The 20,242-nt window shown below is 32.9% G+C and overlaps 1 protein-coding gene across 3 annotated transcripts in view; it reads left to right on the top strand.

Moving 5' to 3' along the window:
- The window catches only part of LOC124366939 (secretory carrier-associated membrane protein 1-like), a 57,968-nt gene that overhangs the window by 4,280 nt on the left and 33,446 nt on the right, over nucleotides 1-20,242 (top strand). For 2 of the 3 annotated variants that reach the window (XM_046823549.1, XM_046823548.1), the window contains exons 2-6: nucleotides 546-647; nucleotides 7,856-8,002; nucleotides 8,806-8,817; nucleotides 11,689-11,767; nucleotides 13,890-14,024. In XM_046823549.1, coding sequence (XP_046679505.1) covers nucleotides 546-647; nucleotides 7,856-8,002; nucleotides 8,806-8,817; nucleotides 11,689-11,767; nucleotides 13,890-14,024 — 475 coding nt within the window. The remainder of the gene's footprint in view (nucleotides 1-545; nucleotides 648-7,855; nucleotides 8,003-8,805; nucleotides 8,818-11,688; nucleotides 11,768-13,889; nucleotides 14,025-20,242) is intronic. The other variant, XM_046823550.1, reaches the window with a different exon arrangement.

The raw sequence follows: 20,242 nt of genomic DNA on the forward strand, positions 1-20,242 counted from the left end.
AGTAGTCAATAGATTTTGTGCTTCAGAAAAGGGCATTTAGAATATGTCCTCTGGCAGAAAGTAAGTTGTAGAGGATATTTCTGTCAAGAGGGAATTTTGAATATGGCCTCTTTGTTTGTAAAATATATTACCATTTATAATTATTAATGTATTACTAGATTTTTTATGATGATTTTTTTTCTTGATGTTATTACCAGACCTACGTTTGTAAATGGGAGGTTTGGAAGAGGCTTGAGGTTTTATAGGGAGTTTTCAGTGTTAATTTTTACATTTATAAAATCAGGGTTCGGATTTTATAAATCCACCTGCACTCTTATTTATTATTTACACCACACCATAAATATAATATCTTATCGCCCTAAAAGATCTTAAGCCTCTTGTATCCCTGGGCCGAGGCCCTGTGTGGATTACAGAAGTTAATTTCTGACATCAGCATTATGTGATGTAAGGACATTGTCGTTTAACTCTTTAGGTACATAATTGTATGTATGTATTTTGAACTTCTCGTTTTGTCACTCTTGGGCTAAAAGTTCTCTTGTTTCCAGGACCCCAGCGTCACGCAAGTCACAAAACAGACTACCAATGCCCACAAGGGGCTTGAAGATTACAACCCCTTCGCAGACCAGGCACCACAACGCAATGCTGGGGTGAGTCTTAACGCATACACAATATTAGGTCTTAAATAGTTCTAAGTTCTAAATCTTCGGCTGCATTAAAACTTCTACTGTCATGAGGCTAGTGACATTTAGTTACCGACAGTTCCACCTGTAGGCTTTGGACAGGTATGTAGCCTGAAATGAAATGGAACAGCATTATTGTATATGAAGTTAAGACCATGAAGTCCTCTCTTCCATTTAACGTTAATACAAATTATCGTATTAGAGAGATATATAGAAAGTATTTGAAAGGCATATAACAACTGAAAAAAATAATATAAATAGCTTATTATTAACACGACTTAAAATGATGATATTGTACGTATGTTTGCACATTTACAAAAAAATAAATATATACAGGCTTTATTCTCTCTCCAATGCTTCCAGTTACTCAAATTTATTCACTATGTTGTGCGTTGTTTGCTCAGTAGGACAGTTAAATTGGCTTTTTTCCTCACTCAAATTTTGATTCACAGGTCATAGTGAATAGTTATTTCTGTTAATGTAAATAATTTTAACATTGACCAGTGTTGTATCCATTTTGTAAATATGTTGCCTTAATCTGACATTTGATGTATTAGAAACACAAAAATTAACAGCTGTTTAATTATCAGTGTACCAATAAAGGAAACTGAAATTCTATAACCATGTATAACTACACATTTTGAGAAACTACACAAAGTTTAAGATGTTTCATGGAATTTTTAATTTACTGACATTACAAATTTCTCATAAGTAGGTACATCATCACCTTTTTTAAATTTTACAACCAGTTTTTATAACTTTAACCCTTTAAGTGCCAACGTCTGAGTAACGGGACGTTTTTAAGAAAATATATATTTCAAAAAATTCCTGGCACTAAAAGAGTTAACTACAAAACAATTTTATATTTAAACTATGGATGGCGTTATATATACATCATAGTATTCTCTATTTCACTGTGGAAAATAATGTCAGTTATAGGTAGGTTTACAGTAAACAGAGATTTTTAAATATGCAAAAGAGTTTTTTTGTTTAGAGAAAATCAACTGTAGGTTCAAGGGTTAACATGACGATGCCAATTGATAATCCCCCGACTTTCATTTAAATGCTGTAATTGTTCCTAGTGTCTGGTGTATAAGTGACTGAATTTCCTAGACCATCTGAGTTTGTGGAGAAAAAGAAGAATGATGGAATAGTGAAGAAATGGTTAGAACTTTTAGAGATTGCTAGACAAATGTACATGTGGTGTGAAGAATGAAATTGCCAATGTTAAGTCATGAGTGAATATTTAGTGCAGAAAATTTAAGTAAAAGCAAAAGAGAACAGATACTTTCAAGAACTATTCTTTATTCAATTTTGACACAAATAGAAATGTGAAGTCAACCGTCTACCAGTTAATTACTCTTTTTAATTAATTAGTCATAAATTAATTAGCAGATAATCACATAATTGTAATCTTGACATTTGTAACTGGTATTATTGTCTAATATGAAGAACTGAGGCATAGTTTTGACAGTCTGTGGACAAATTATTTCCAATAATTTTATTTTATTTAAGCCACTATGTAGATAGATTTTGAAAATAAATGGTGTTGATAGTTTAATCTTTCGAAGGCTGATGGCCTTAATAGGCATCTGCTAACTGCTAATTAGTTGGTTTACAATTGTTTCAAATATTATATAATTAAAGCTCCTTGTAGCTTTGGGAAACACTAAATATATTGCTATCAAATATACATGACCAGGACATATGATTTCACACACATAGGTTTTCTTGTACAGTGCACATGTTGTTAAGTTGTCCTACAAGTTAGATGCAGCGTCAACCTTTACATTAACACTATCTTATTTCTACAAAAGATAGTCACTTAAAATTTGTTTGAACATTTATCCAAAAAGTGAACAAAGTTTATCGTGTGTAAAAGTGCTATAAATCAATGGTAAATATTTCATAAAATAAGTCAAACTTTAAAATTTTGTCTTACAAAAAAGTTAATAAGAATAATTAAAAACTACAGTTGAGATAGTCACGTAAATGTGCTTTTAAAGAATTAGAACTTCTGACCTTGATAAACACCAGATAAACAATCTTTTTTAATTTAACATACAAATTATTTTTGTTCTATAGTAAAATATAAACAAATTTTAGATTATTTACTTATGGAATTAATTTCATAATATTTTCAAAAACAAAAGGTTTTTCATCCGACTTATGGCACTAAATGATAATTGCTCAACATCGTTATGTTCGACAATGTTGGATAAGTTATTCGTGTAAGAGAGCTGAACTAAACCTATGCTTTACGACAGAAAAATGCCTGTCTTTAAGGCGCTTGTTGTAGACTTTTATTCTCATATCTCACCCAAAATATGGATGGCTGTGAAAGACTTTATTTCACATTTCCATCTAGAATATTTAATTACATCATAAAACAATTAATTTTGTGCCCTCTTTCCAAGTTCCAAACATACTTTAGGAGTTGAAACATTTGTGCTTATAAAACACAGACTGTAGATAGTAATCATGCAGTGGTACCATTTATTGTTGTTTTGAAAATAAATTTGATATTTTAATAAGTTATATGAGTAGCCATTAAAGAATTCATAACAAATTAATTCTGAAATATGTTCGTTTTACAGTAAACATGTTTACTGCAATAAAAATGCCAACGACTGCAATGTATATTATGTAACAACAATCTTTATAGCCTACTTATCTGTTTTATTGTTGTACAGTTCTTTTCTTCAGTAGGAAAAAGTGACATATCAAATTAATTACTCAAATTTTTGGTGGCAATATTCTAGTTTTGTTCCACTGATGTTTCAATTCACAGAGCATTTTGAATTGTTAGCTCATTTTGTATGGTAGTTTTAAAAATATCAATCATTTTACTTTTTCAATCCTTATCTAAACATTGCAAATTGAGACAGGTTCACTTAGCTCATTCTTTGTGATAGTTTAAAAATATAAATCATTTCACTCTTTCAATCATTTTCTAATTTTTACAAAATTTGTAAAATTAAGACAAGTTCACAAGATATCCTTAAGACTTATTGACTTATTGAATTTCTTAACAGACTAGTTTACAATTGTATAGTAACTTTTTATTCAGTCGGATAGTAGTAAAGTTGTAAAGGCATATCAATCAATTTGACCATAAACTTTTAAAAGATTTACTTAAAAACTCTGAAAACATGAGAATTTTAGTGTTTTTTTTTGGACACTTATGAGTCAACTTGGAACACTATTGTTCACCAAGTTGTTTAGTAAGGCACTTCTCTGCCCTGGTTTAATTTTACTTTCAAATTACTGCCTTCAGTAAAAAAACGCATGTTCCCTTCAGAGGAGTATTTTAACTACAGTGATGTCATAACCTTCAGCCTCCCCCTTCATCAGTTGATTTCAGTGATTGTTTTACTGGGTACTACAGCAATGAGGGCATTACTCTTCTGGTGATCAGGGGGCTTCAGAAGTGACAAGTATATTGTTATTGTGCCCCGCAACAATGCCTAAACAATTATCCATCAGATCTGACTTGGAGTAATTCTGGAACTGTGAATTGTTACCCTGGTTAATAACAGCCAAAAATTAAATTCAGTTCGCTTCATTGTGCCGCAGTGAATTTGGCATTGAATATCAAACAGCAAAGCGGCAAGTTGATAGCAAAACTGTCAGAATTATGGTGTGATAAGATAAGAGCACTACTTTGTGAACTGATCTTTGGAGCTAAACTGTTACTCTTAATTTATTGGATAGCCTAATGTATAAACATTTCTCTTAATTTCACAGTATACAGATGTTCATATGAACTATTTTTTTGTCATTCGTATTTAGTATTTTTATGATTATTGTTCAGTGTTGGTTGGTTAACAATGTACTCTGTCAGTTGCTACAAAACTTGTGAAAGGATAGTTGTTTGAAACTTGTGAAAGGATAGTTGTTTGTTGTTACAGTCTAAATTGAGAACTAACTGATAGCCTATCTCCACATTAAACATTTAAGTTGAGAGCCGAAGTGTGACTTTGTAGCCAAGAATGAGTAACAAGTAGATAAAACAACTTAGTCACTAGTGTCATGGGTCACCAGAAATTATAAAAATGTATACATTTTGATTTTTCTATACAACTTTAGACATAACCATGCAGAAACTCTAAACTTTTCATTGTCAAATTGTGATAGAAGTAACTAAGTGATGCAGTGTCGAATACTAAATAAATTACAGAAATAATATGTTGTAAACTGAACAATAAAGAGACTGTTAAAATTAATTGCCTGTTAACAAAATATTAAAATTTCTGTCATTTTATTTAATATTCAACGTTTGGTGACCCTCTTTATTGTCTGGTTGTAGACAACAGTTCATATATGGAATATTTTGGGGTTCTTTATGGAATTGTAATTGATGATTTATGAAGTTCTCCCCCAACTTGTACTGCATATTCTGCTATTAAAAATAATGAAAAAATATCATTATTATATAAACATGGGTCAGAAAACACTTTGTTTTCGAGTTTACAGGTAGCAAAAGATTTCAGTACAGTTCCTGGACAAAGAGTGAACTAAAATACTAAACTGTACTTTCCTGGGAAGTTAAATTAAGTGGTATATTTTCTGGTTTCTTATGTATTTTGATATCTAAATGTGAATAACTTAGGTTTTATAGCTGTAGTTTGTGAAGAATTTGGGGTTAAATGTATTGAATTGGAATGGGAAACTCTTTTTTATATTTGATATACAACAACTTCTACTGAAGTTGGATATGATCAAAAAGTGATATCACCTGTTGGGTGTATGGACCTCTTGGCAGTATGAGCTAATGTTTGGAAAAATAATACTTTTAATTAAATAGTGTAACTTACTCCTCTGCTCCTTCTTATTATAGATAGCATTTAAACTGTGTCATAAGTGACTGCCCAGTGAAGATTTACCTTTGCCAAAAGGTGAGAGTTGAACCATTTCTGCTCTTGATAAATTCGCTGTTCTTATCTGGAATATTTCCTAAAAAAATTATAGTTAACAAAAATTAAGCCCCTTTTTACAAAAGGGTAATGATTTTGGATCCATGAAATTATCATGCGATATCTCTGATTCTAATAATTTCAAAAATATATGACCATGCAATGTCTGGTCAGACAATTAATTATTTATAAATTAATAACTTACCTGACAATAATCACCATGGTTTTAGGAGAACTAGATCCATCATAATTGCTGTCACTGGATTCCTTGATCTGTGATTAACTCTATTGATAATAGTGAAAAAATAATAGGAGTATTTATGAATTTGCACAGAGCTTTCGATAGTGTATGCCATTTTAGGTTTCTAGATAAGTTATCTTCTATTAGAGTCCATTGGAAGAAATAATATTAGTTTAAATCACATTTAAAAAATAGACAGCAATTTGTTGAAATAGTTTATTTAAATAGCAACAATATTAAGTATACATCAACAATAAAAGAAGTTTCTTTTGGGGTTCCTCAGGGATCCATATAAGGACCATTTTTGTTCATATTTTATTTAAAATACATCCTAGTACCAGAAATATTATGCTTATATGCTGATGATGCAATTTTGAGAGATAGTGTATCAACCACAGATGAAATTGAAGTGTCTGCTTGGTTCAGCTTATCAAATTTAAAACACCATTTCCAAAATAACAACTTAATATTAAACCCAAATAAAACCAATTACATTGAGATCAAAACTAGACAATGCAGATATAAAATTCACCCTAACCTACAAGTGGACCAAGTCCCAATAAAACAATAGAAGTAAAATTGTTGGGTCTTACTTTAGACAGTTTACTCTATTGGAACAAACATACAAACTTCACAATTTCAAAGTTAAATTCTGGTTTATATGCTCTAAACAGAATTTCAAAACTCTGTAAATTTTATGTTCTCATATCACTGTATTTCTCACACATCCAAAAATCTAAACTCAATATTGAATATCCAGAAAAAAAAACAATCCGTTTTCTTCTAAAACTAAACATTCTTCTATAAATGATTCTGTGAAAAATAAATTTCCAGAATTAAGAATCATTACATTTTATGGTGCATATATTTATGAAACAATAATATCTGTAAAGATTTGAGTGATTTATATTGAACTAAATAGTAATATTCATCAATATAACACAAGAAATCAAAATAATATGGCTGTAACTGAAAATAATTAGTAAGTCTTAAAAAAAATAAAAAATAAAATGCATGAGACCCCAGTTTTATAATACATTACCAAATTGTTTAAAGTCAATAGAAAACTATAAAATATTCAAACTAAAACCCAAAGATAATTTAATAAATTTACCACTGTATTTCTTCTCTGAATTTTATGAAACAAATTGTGTTTAAACAGGAGTTACAGCTTGTTTTTTTCTCTAATATTTAAATATGTATACATTTATATAAATAGATTGTTTTATTGTGAGTCCTGCTGTGTAGGTTTTAGTTTTCTTAAAAACATATTAAGTTAATATATTGCCATGTTTTCACAGTTTTATACCTAATTAACTTGTGTTTTCATACCATGACACAATCCATATTCATTGTGTGAAGTGATTGAGTAAAGATAGTTCTGATTCTGATAGCCTACTTCCATAACAATACAGGTAGTGCAGCTCAGTGACAGCTAAGGGGGGGGGGCAGAAATGCCCAAAATCCCTAAACAATGTGTGTAACTGAAATCTAACTTGTTTTAAACTACATCAATTAAATGATTTAATTGGATCTAAAATTTATTTCGGTTTAGATTTATGCATATTTGTTCCTTACCATCCGGTGTGGTGTGCTACTAAATCTAATTCACCCCTCCCTCCCAAACCAAGCCCTAGTTACACCGTTGGTGCAGCTTTTTATACTTGAAATGAGGTCAGACTGAAGATCATTTCTACAAGTGAGGTGGTCATTCAAATGATGAGTCACTTTATAAACATCATCATAATTCTATGTAAAGAAAGTGATCAAACACAGTCATGAATATCTTCACTTGAGTAAAGCGGTTGGACTTTGGTTTATTGTAATGAATTTAGTGGATGACAAAAAAAGTGTGTTTATTATGGACATTTTCTATATGTTATTTTTTCAACAAAACTTTGGTATTAATTAAATCACCACAAATCTGAGGGAACGTTCTACCACTGTTAACGGAATCCACAGCACTGCCTGGTATATATCCTGCTGTTTACGGTAGATAACAGAGGTGTTATTTACAGCCGGTGAGAGGTGCGGCCAACCCGCCCTACCAGCCCTCGTCGCAGCCCGCCATCATGCAGCCCACACAGGAGATCAACCCCCCGCCATCGTACACCAAGACCGCACAGCAAACACAGCCGCAGCAGCTGTCGGCTGCCGAGTTCCAGGTAGATTGTTACATTATGCTTCTGTCAAACTTACATTACAATAAGTCTCAAATTAAAACTAGACACCAAGTGAAGTATAGTCTGTAATAAGGCTATCAATTGAACTTGGAGATCACAGATTTTTGTGTGTTGCCCAAATACAAGCAGCAAGTTTGTTGATTTGATCACGAAGTTGACTTTTCAGGTGCTATAAACTGGATCTCTTATGTTAGAACTTTATTTTTCTAATTGTAAATTTGGTGTTATATGATTTTGCATTACCTTTTTATGCCGGACATGTTTCCATAAAATGTTTTTGTTTATATTTACTGTTCAAAACCAAACCCTCAACCCTCCTAGTGATACCAACAATATCTTTTTCTCAAGATTCTCCATGCAACTTTTTCTTAAAAACAAAAGCACTATCTCTGATTATAAAACCAAACAAAATTTCATATCTCACACATGTTTTGGCACAGAATTTCAGGAGGGCTTCTAAAATATTGACAAAAAATGCAGACATTAGGTTTTCAACAACAAATTTAAACTTATCTTTGCAATAACAGGTTATCCTAGTAAAAAGGTGACTCAGTTTTAATAATAAATGTTAAGAATTCTGATGTATGCAAAATAAAGATTATATTCCTGTAGAGTTGATTTATTGTCTGCTCATAAGAAAAAGTTATAATTTTTCAAAACATATTACTTTAAGCCAGATGTTGTTTCATATTTACTTATGAAAATATTTAATTATTTTTATAAGTAAATATTTCACTATGTACATAATAATCTAATGCACTGATTTTGTGTTCATGCTTCACTAGGCTGAGTTGGACGTAAGTATTCATAGATTAAGTATTCTCTTGAGTATTACAAACTCAAGGCAGTTTAATCTATTACCACAAATTTTTTATCATTTTCTTTTAAATTGTCCATAAATGATCAATTCAAACTAAGTCAATACCGTACTATTCTTGCCAAACCATGGTTAAATTCGTTGCTACCAGTCTTAATGTAATGTTTATGAAACAATTTGAGAGGAACTTTTGAGTTACTTTTAATTAAATTTATGTTAAGTAACAGCATGATAAACCTATTCCTGGTAGCAAAAATTAGAGCTACTTCTTAACAGATGTGTTCTTTATTATCTAGGGTAGACATGGGGGATTAAAATTAAGTGCGTATGTGTAAGGTATGACTTTGATTTAGGAAAATGTAAAGAATTTAAAAATCATTCTAAATTAATGACTAACTATAGTGACCTTTACAAACTAAGATTTTAAATTTAATTGTATAAAATTTGATACTTCTACGTTATGTGTAATTTAGATAGTACTTATCAACATTTAATCTTGGAAACAATGGATTACAAATCTGGAAAGTTGCAACCACAAAATGGCTTTTCTGTTATCATCATCTGGCTGTGATAACAATAATACTAAGTAGGTTTTGATTTTAACCGTATTAAGACATGATTAATTAAGTTCATAGTAGCCAAGAATGCTCTAAATTTACATCATGTAAAACTTTGATTTAAACTGATGAAAGACTGATTTTTCCACTAAATACTTCCCAAAATGCATTTTGATGTTTGCATAAAATACTCTTTAAGTATTTGCAAGAGTTGAGAGCCAACGTGCGTTGTATAAGCATGCAACCTGGTTTTCCTGAAATTTATATAGCAAATTTTCTTAAGGAAGATATAGATCACCAGCCATGTTAGTTTTGGTGGAGGTCGTACTATGAGAGAATTAAAAGAGTTATAAAAATGAAATGTTATAATATTCTGAAGAGTTATAATATTCTGCTTAGCTTTGTTACACTTTAAGGTTTTGTTCAGGGACTGTGATACTATGAGAAATTGTTTATACAATGTATAACATTTCATTTTTTAATCCTTTTCAGTTTTGTAAAAGTATTTGCTGTATATACTTTCATACATACGTTGTCGTGATTATTGTGCTAAATCCGATACAAAAGAACAAAATGTAATGTTGCTCATTGAGTGGAATTTTAAATCAGCTAAGTCATTTTACTCTTATACAAAAGCTTTTATATTTTGCAAGGAGTACAAGGAATTTACTAAACTTTAATGGTTAAATTAGTTTTCATTGGTCAAGGAATTTGGAACATTTTTATGGATCATGAAATCTGTACCTAATGCAGGTCTACTGTACAAAGTACTCCAATATTAACTCACCAAACAGTGAGTCATTTGTTGTCTTGACACAGATGGTTATAGTCAAATCAGGAAATATTGATTAATGTGGTCAGTCATACTCTACTCCTTGCATTGGCTGGTCCTTATAATATTGTAGTGTTATTGTTGCACTGCAATGACATATCACTGGAAAAGACAAAGAAAGATTTTGGCAGAACAAATATTTCTTATTACAATGTCTAAAGAAAGCATGTTACTGAGGTTGAATGTACTAATAATCTTCATACAGAATTTATGGTTTTGTTTAATAGTAAGTGAAGAACTTGATGTTTCCTCCAATTTTTTCTTTCAAACTGACTATAAGGTAACTCTAGCTCTATTTCGGCTGTATAATATCCTCATAATTTTGAAAAGCATTGGCGTGTGTTAATGTTATTCTAGAGACCACTCACCATTCAGTGTTTTTAAGTTAAATCTGGGTTTAAAGTGGAATTGGATTACAGTTAAACCCCAGTTAACAGAACTTGGGTCAACCAAAAGCTGGGTCTACCGAAACCTGGGTCAACCGAAATGGTTCCAACAATGATAATGTGTATATAAATAACCAAGCAAAATAGTTTATACACATGCGTAACGCATTGTTGTAGCAAATAGCTGCGCAAATAACGTGTTCTTGAGGTGAGTTTATCTCCTCCTCCCTCATCAACCGCTGATGCACCGTGCAATGCTGCGTCATTGCCCACTGCTGTACCTGCCTAATCATGCCACCGCTATTGGTCATCTTCCCCAATCCTGTTACCATTCCGAAAGTATAACTTGCAGAAAATTTTCACATAATTCATATCCCTTATACACCCATTCTAACATGAGGAGGTACCCAACAGTTCCTGGAATAGTTCTTGTGTGGGCGGGGCTTGTGCAGTACAAATTTTTGCCACTAGGTGTCGGTAGCGCAACTCATCACCATTTCAGTGCCACTTGACCTGGCTTGTTCTGTTCTTCTGTACTGACAGTTTTTGTAATTGTTGTTTTGTGCTATTTTCCTTTTTTATAATGTTATTTGTCAACAGTTTCAACTTCATTTTACTGAGCAGGAAACAAAATTTCACTGCTGCACACTGTTCACTCAAACTTGCCATCATAAAAAAGGAAAATAGCACAAAGCAACAAAAAAAACTCACTTCAGAAGAACGGAACAAGCCAGATCGACAATCCAGACGGCACTGATATTTCGATGAGTTGTGCTACCGGACACCTAGTGGCAGAAATTTGTACTGCACAAGCCCCGCCCACAGAAGAGCTATTCCAGGAACTGTTGGGTACCCCCTCGTAGATTAGTTTTAGATGTAATTGTGTTAACCAAAAAATTGTTTATGGTTGGTCCCCTTTTGTTTTGGTTGACAGAATTAATATTTCTTGTGTTTTTTTTTTTTTTTTTTTTTTTTTTTTGTAATGGAAAATTAGACATAAATAAATGAATCTTGAAATAATCGTGGTATCAGTGTCTGCACGTATTCAGTGTGATTGATGTGTTGTGACTGTACAGCGCAGGCAGGAGGAGCTGGAGAGGAAAGCTGCAGAGCTGGCCAGGAGAGAAGAGGAGCTCAGAAATGCACCCTACAACGGTAAGTACAAGTTCTGACACCTTCGGAGTAGTTGAGGATGTAGAGCAAAAGGAGTACTTTTTAATTTGGCCATCTTGAAAGGATTTGGAGTCCTGTCAGATCCTCCCATCACAATAAAAAAGAAAAAATATTGTTCCATGTTTTAGAAGAATATTGTTCAATAAAAAATTTGTAACCTTCTCAGCCTGTGAATTTTGAGTTTAACCCCATTCTACCTTCTGCTAGTGCAGCATCTGACACTGTCACAGACTTGATATCTGAAATCTGGGACAACGTTGGTCAGAAGAAATCCAAAATTATTTGTGACGAAAACATCCAAAACGAACTCCTTGCATCATTTTGACATCAGAGACACTCAGCAGCAATCACTGTAATATAAATGAAGAGTTATCCTCATTGTCTCATCTGGTGCACAGTTGAGTGCATTACGATGTTTTAGATATGATCCCAAAACACACTGCATTGAACGGTAGTTGAAATGGATCTAAACTCAATATTCACACTGAATCAATCCTTCCCAATGTAGCTATGTTATGTATAGAAATTTCTTTTTGCTTCGTCGTGGATATACTGGTAGTTAAATAATAGAGTACTCCAAGATTCAAGATGTCTTTATTAGTCATTAAGCAACATAACAAGTTACAATAGACTTCGTCAAACTATTGGGCAGTAATACTTTAAAAAATAACAATTTTAGACTTGGAGACTTATTTTAAAATTAACAGGAACATTGCGAAAGACATAAGAACTTAGAAACTAATAACTGGTATAAATAGAGATTGGTTGTATAAAATTATTTAATAAATAAGAAAGCATTGTAGGGTAAAATAAATAAAAAAACACAGATTGAACAAGAAACACAAATAACATACAGGGTGGCGCAAAATTCACTGGACAGTTGGTTAAAAGAAGAAAAAAATAACAGCATAATCATTTGGCGTACTTGGACCATATTTTTTGAAGGAACAGTGACAGGAGATAAATATTTGGATATGCTTCAGAATTACGCGGTACCAGGACTCATGACATTTGCAGAAAACTTTCAAGAACTTTACTTTCAACACGATGATGCTCCACCACATTACGCCACTGCCGTTCGCGATTATTTAAACGAACGTTTCCAAAGAAAAGTTATTGGTCGAGGGGCAGATATTGACATGCCCCCACGTTCACCAGATATCACACCAATGGATTTTTTCCTATGGGGAGTAATCAAGGATTCTCGAAAGCCTAATACTATTGACGAACTGAAAGATTACATACATGACGCATTATATGATTTGGACAATGATCCCACACTATGCCGTAGAGTATGTAACAGTATTCCAGAAAGACTTCAAAGATGTATTAATGAAGACGAAAAACAATTTGAATAGAAAAAATAATTGTAAGTATTGTTTGTAATCAAAAATAATTTCAAATAAATCTAGCCTTGTTTTAACCAACTGTCCAGTGACTTTTGCGCCACCCTGTATACAATTACAAACCCAATGAAAAATGTAACAATATAAATATTTAAAATGTGTAAATCTGGTGGTTAAAACCTAAAATCTCCAAACTATAAAACTTAAAACTTCACTGCGGAATGGAAGTCTTGAGACTTAACAGCCTTTGACTTTGTTCTGAACACTGATATTATTATACTGTAAAATAGAAAGAAACGAGCCTATAGGGTAGACAGTTTATCTGTTGCTCTTGTGATTTTATTTTATTCTATAAATTGTTTAATGCATTTTAAATATTTGCTTCAAATGCCAAGAATTTTGCTATGAAGTGCATAATTCTAGAAAGCTTAGGGTATGATCGTGAACCTACCTGTACTTCCTGTCTTTTATAAATATTGCAAATAATTGATCAGGATACTGAGATTTCTCATTGAGTATCTCCTGATCATTGAGTATCTCCTGATCATTGAGTATCTCCTGATCATTGAGTATCTCCTGATCATTGAGTATCTCCTGATCATTGAGTATCTCCTGATCATTGAGTTTCCATGTGAAATTGTGCATAAAAGTAGGAGAACATGTTAATTCTATTAATTTTTCTCACTGAGGTAAAATATTTTTGTCCGTCTTTGATCACCGAAAAATGTTTTTGATAATAATCGGTTTAATTGTTGCAGTAAGAAGAAACAACTGGCCTCCTCTACCAGAGAACAACATATTTGGTCTCCAGCCTTGCTTCTATCAAGACATCAATGTGGAGATTCCGCCAGAGTTTCAAGGCATCGTGCGTAACCTCTACTACCTATGGATGTGTGAGTATCGTGCCATAGCTTATACATTTCCAGACAATATTCGAAAAGCCAGGTTTTGTTCAAGCACACAGAAACGTCTCCGCAGTAGGTTTGAATATGAATGAAGAATAAGTGTAAACTTTGTGAGTGACAACAGACAAATATTCTATATTGACATGATCTTGGAGGATTCAGTTCGATAAGAAAAATATATTAATTTATTATGTCTTTTTCATCAGTTTGGGCATTCTTTTTCAGTTCAGGAAGGTCCTAGTAGCTAAGGTGGTTAAAGTAAAGTGTTCCTTTATTTGCTGGGTTTTTTAAGACTTTTTTTAGATATTGGAGGGATCAAGTTGAAATTTCAAACATTACAGGTGTTGTATAAATGTAGATCTCTATGTCTGTTCTGAGCTGATTTCATGGTAGATTACATTTGGGATATGAAGGGATAAAAAAAGGAGGATGAGGAGGATAAAAAAAAAATATATTTGCAACTCTCCTGAAATCGAAGTCCTGCCAGGCATCTCAGGTTGCTATTATTCTGTTGTATGAGTACTCTTTTCAAATAGTTGTTCGCTGCTCCTTTCTACAGCACAGTCTCATATCACAGATGTAATTTAACCCTTTGAGTGCCAAGTATTTATTGAGTGGGTGTACTGAAAAGTGCCAGCCCTTTTGAAGGAATTTTGCAAGGTTTTAGTAAAAAATTCACACTTTGATTATTTCATAACCTATCAACATATTTTTTTATTTTCCTTTGAAAACTCTGCTTAATTAACATAGAATAAAAAAGTTACTATAAAATTAAATTCATGAATATCAAAAATGCACTTACCTAAAAAAACTCCAGAATCTATTTATAAATTTAATTTTTCAACCAAATTATCATTACCAAAAATATTCATATCATTATCTTTAATAATGAGTGATTTATACAACTTTTAAGTAACTAATGCTAGGGCTAGACTCCTCATCTAACGAGTCAGGATTTACAAAAACTGGTTGTTGCGTAGGCCTAATAGGTAATTGATTACTTGACCCAGCTTGGTCTAAGTCAGCAGTAGGGTCATAATCGGGATCGTGGTCAGTATCATCCCCAAATAAACAACTGTCACTACTATCCAAAATACAGCTAAGGAACCACAGTCCGCAAGTCATTCAGGTGCAAATGTTCTAGATCAAAATCTTATACAAAACCCTTTTCGGTGTAATCCGGTAGATGAAAAGGAATTAGATAGAATTATTTCATCATTAAAAAATAAATCATCGTCGGGCCATGACGAAGTTCCGCTGAAACTAATTAAGTATGTTGGTAAGTCCTTGTTGAAGCCTTTAGTTCATTTAATTAACTCGTCGCTTATAACTGGAAATTTCCCTGAAGTTTTAAAAGTGTCTAGAGTAATACCAATTTTTAAGAAGGGAGAAAAATTTAAAATGAATAATTATCGTCCGGTATCGGTTTTACCTTCTTTGTCAAAAATTTATGAGCGAGTTATGTACAGTCGATTAGTAGATCATCTAAAAAACAATGATTTATTTGATAGGCAGCAGCATGGATTCCGTAAAGGTAAATCCATTACTTCAGCTCTGCTAGAATTTACGGAAACTATAATAGATTCTATAGACAAGGGGGACAAGTCCATAGGGGTTTTCATGGACCTGTCAAAAGCGTTTGACAGTATTTCTCACCAAGTCCTTCTTGACAAACTTAAAGTCATGGGTTTATCAAACCTTTCTCTAAACTGGTTTAGATCATACCTCTCGGACAGATCCCAGTATGTTGAGATTACGTCAAAACAAAATACTCTAGTAGTAAAACATAAATCTAGCACACTAAAAATCAAGCATGGAGTACCTCAGGGTTCTATTTTGGGACCATTGCTGTTTTTATGCTACATCCAAGGAATGCCCTCAATCTTAAACAACATTAATGGTACAAAAAGTAATTTGATCTTATATGCTGATGATTCTAACTTAATTGTGACTGCTAAAACTTATGAAAATCTGGAAATAGCCTGTAAAGAACAATTAAAAACCATTCAAACTTATTTTCAAAGAAATAGTCTATTTTTAAATGGCTGCAAGACTAATCAAATGATATTTTCCACTGTACAAAGTAAAGATATTTTAGAAATACCAATTTCAGTTAAACAAACTAAAATTGAAAAAATTAATAGTATCAAATTCTTAGGACTTAATGTGGACAATAATCTTAGCTGGGATGGTCACATAAAATATTTAGCGAGCAAAATTTCATCAGGGCTCTACATCTTGAGGCGCATGTCTTTACTGTGTAGCACTGAGACATTAAAGTCAATCTACTATGCACACGTGCATTCTCATTTAGCTTACGGGTTGGCCATTTATGGTGGAACATCTAAAAAAAATCTAGACACAATTTTGATACTTCAAAAAAAAGCACTAAGAACAATTCTAAATTTAGAAGAGAGAATCTCGGTAAAAGAAAAATTTTCCACTTTAGAAATCCCAACAATATATGATCAATACATTTTAGAGTGCATTATGTGTGTAGGAAGTAATCTTGACAAACTAGATACGCGTAGTAATATTCATTCTTATCACACTAGACACCGAAACAACCTAGATTTACCCCAACACAAACTTAGTTTCTACAAAAAGAAAGCCACTTATATGGGCATTAAATTTTTAAATCACCTGCCGACAAATATAAAGAGCAAAATCTATGAAAAGGGCTTCCGGTGTTTTTTAAAGAAATATTTGCTGCAACGCCCCTGCTACTCATTGGAAGAGTTTTTTTTCCTAAATCCCAATAAAATATTTATATTTGAGATGCTTTTTGGTAAAATAATAGGACTTAGTATAATCTTAACTAAGAAATGTCATTTTTTATTTATTTGATTTAAAATAGGCTAACTAAATTGTAGTTTAGGTTAAATACATAATTTATGTACTATTCTACATATATGACACTATTCTTGTATGTATGTACAAACTGAATAAAGAATTGAATTGAATTGAATTGAATCGTCTTCAGAAACAATTGCATCGCTCACAAAACTTTCATCAAGGTATTCTTCTTCAACTCTCCTTATGGTATACTCACTTAAAGGGGACCTTGAGCGATCCATAATTGTACAAACAAGATTACAACCTATTCTTTAGACTAAAATAATATAATATTTAATATAATAATTCTTTTTTTATTCTATCAATAATTTACAAAGTATAATTTACAGTAACTTTTTTCTGAATTTACTGACCACTATTACCAGTAGTGAGGCCAGTGATATAATTTAATAATAATATTAAGACACTTAATCTAGAGTCCAGTAACTTAAATAGTTATTTAAAATTGAGCCTACAATTTTAGTGTTTTCTTTTTATTTTATTTATTTTTTAATACTATCGACGTGAACCAGAGCTGATAGGTTTGTATGAATATCCAAATATTGTTGAATAACGCCGGCCAACAGTGATTTTATTTTCATTGGTTGCCCAACCTGTTCAGAGAGCAGAGTTCAGTTTTGCTCTCTGACAGAGGTTTGTCCAAAATGTGCCGGACTCAGTCATGCATTAGCCGGCATCATTCTGGATACTCAGTGACACAATTCATCAGAAATAAATACTAAACTATCCATTTACAATTTACTATCCTATCCACATTGTGTTTTCCTATATTTTGTTGAAACTGTCACAAGCGGCTGTGTTGTGAAAGTTAATAGTTGTGATTGTGTGGTAATTAATACAAGTGATACAAGTATTGTGTTGTGTGTAACTAACCTCTATCTGGGTAAGCTAATCCAATTCTAACTTTTCCTTCCTTCTTGTTACTGAGTGCACTAACTTATTTTACTGTGGATCATATACAATATATATGTCGGTATTCATTATATTAATTACTCAACACAGAATAACAGCAATTAAACTACTAGTAACACATCAATAACAATAATAAAATCTTAACAATAACAATAACCGTACCAAATCAACAAAATATCATTTAACACATGTAACAAATAAATAATGAAATAACAAATATATAAATATAATAATATGAAAATATACAAATTCATGTTCATTTTAAACTAACTGAACTACATTTTATCCGAGGACATAATTTAAAAATTTAACATCTTCCTGCAACAAAAGCCAATTGAACAATTTAGCACAATTTGTTTTAAATGAATTACAAGTCCTAAAAGAAATTGGTATCTGATTAAAATATTTAGGAGCAAGGTAATGGAAGGAATGTCTAAACATTTCTTTGTTCAGTTTAGGAATTCTTATTGTACCCTGTTGACGAATTATTAGAATCTTTTCAATAATTTTAGAGAAAACTGAAAGGCTTATCGGTCTTAAATTGTCTAATTTTATTGAATTTTGTTATAAATAATTGACAATACCCGCGTGTATTGGTGGTTCACACAGACACACACTACGACAGCAAAGAAATCAACGTGCGCATGCGCCAAATTTACAACAGCTGATATAGCTAAATATTATTATTCTTTTCCGTACGTCTTCCACGTGTTACATTGTCGGTGTGCTTCATGTGTATATATTTGCTAATTAATAAACATTAACTTAATTATTAATCCTCTGACTATTTATTTACAACAGGTTATGGGCCCAGTAATGTTTGTGTGATAGCGTTGGGCATTAAAAGTTAATAAAAGTCAGTAAAAGTGAAATTAAGTGTGTGTATCACGTTGTGTTAAAAAGTGGTTTGTATAACCTAAAAAGGATGGCTGGTACAAGTAGCAATATACAAGCACTGTCGAAGGACAATTACGACACGTGGAAAATTCAGATTCTGGCATTGCTGATTCAGAAGAAATTATGGCCGTATGCCGATGGAAGTCTCCAGAAACCGGCAGAAAGTGTTGAAAATGAAAGCGCTGTAGTCAAGTGGGAAGATGGATATCAATCACCTCAGGCAAGCATCATTTTGGCGATGGCGCCATCAGAGTTGAAAAATATTAAAAATTGTAAGACAACTCGTGAGCTGTGGCTGAAACTTGAAACGATCTACGCATCAAAAGAGCCGGCAAGAAAAGCCACGTTATTGAAGTCGCTGTTCGTGCACAAGGTGAAGGAGGGGGAAAGTATACACCAGTACCTGGACAACTTCTTCGACATAGTTGACAAATTGGCGGAAATGGATATCGAGATTCATGAAGATTTGTTAACTACTATGATACTGCACGGTTTGCCACCAAGTTTTGAGAATTTTAGATGCGTAATCGAGAGTCGTGATCAATTGCCAAAGCCGGAAGAGCTCAAGATAAAAATCTTAAATGAATGTTTGGCCAGGGTAGGCGATTCACAAGACGCCGAAGACAAAGCATTCATGGCCAGATCCAGAACACGTAATTTTGGTAGACGTGGCGGCGGCGGTGAAAAAGGTAATTTCAAGGGAAAATGCTTCAAATGCGGCAAGGTTGGCCATTTTGCCAAAAATTGTCCCGAAAAGGAGGATGGAAGATCAACACAAGGAAGTGCTAGGGTAGCACAGGATTTTTACGTCTCGGAACTGAACCGAGAAGAGGTCAACAATGTTCAAGGTCATAGCCAATCCAAGTGGTGTTTGGATAGTGGATGCACAACTCACATGTGCGGCGACGAGGATATTCTTGAAGATACGGTGACGTGCGATTCGGTGCTCAAGTTAGCAACAGAAGCATCGATAATTGCAAATATAAAGGGCGTGGCCAAGATAAATGTAAGTGGTGGAGTTATTTCAACCGCGAACTTGCATAGCACGCTGTATGTACCGGAATTAAGAACTAATCTGATGTCGGTATCGAAGATTACTGACAAAGGTAATACGGTAATCTTCAATGACAAATTAGCTGAGGTACGTAATACAGATGGCAAAACCGTGATTATCGCCGATAGAGTGGGAGACCTGTACTTTGTAAGAGAAGAAAATACTGAACATGCACAGGTGGTTACGCGAGCGCAAGCAAATTCTGAGGACACGTCAAGTCAAAAACCTTTTAGGAAAGGGGCAAAAATTTCACCGAAAATTTGGCACAGGAGACTTGGGCATATACACATGGATGCAGTCAATAAATTATTTGATGAGCAGCTGGCAACCGGGATAAATTTGTCGTTCAAGGGCAAAGCAACAGTATGCGACGTTTGCTGTCACGATAAGCAGGTTGCCAGACCGTTCACAGAAAGGGTTGACAGGAGTAGAGTGCCACTGGAAATTGTACATACTGACGTTTGCGGGCCAATGAGGGCAAATTCCA

This window comes from Homalodisca vitripennis, chromosome 7 (assembly GCF_021130785.1).
Source record: "Homalodisca vitripennis isolate AUS2020 chromosome 7, UT_GWSS_2.1, whole genome shotgun sequence".
In the NCBI taxonomy this organism is placed as follows: Eukaryota; Metazoa; Arthropoda; class Insecta; order Hemiptera; family Cicadellidae; genus Homalodisca; species Homalodisca vitripennis.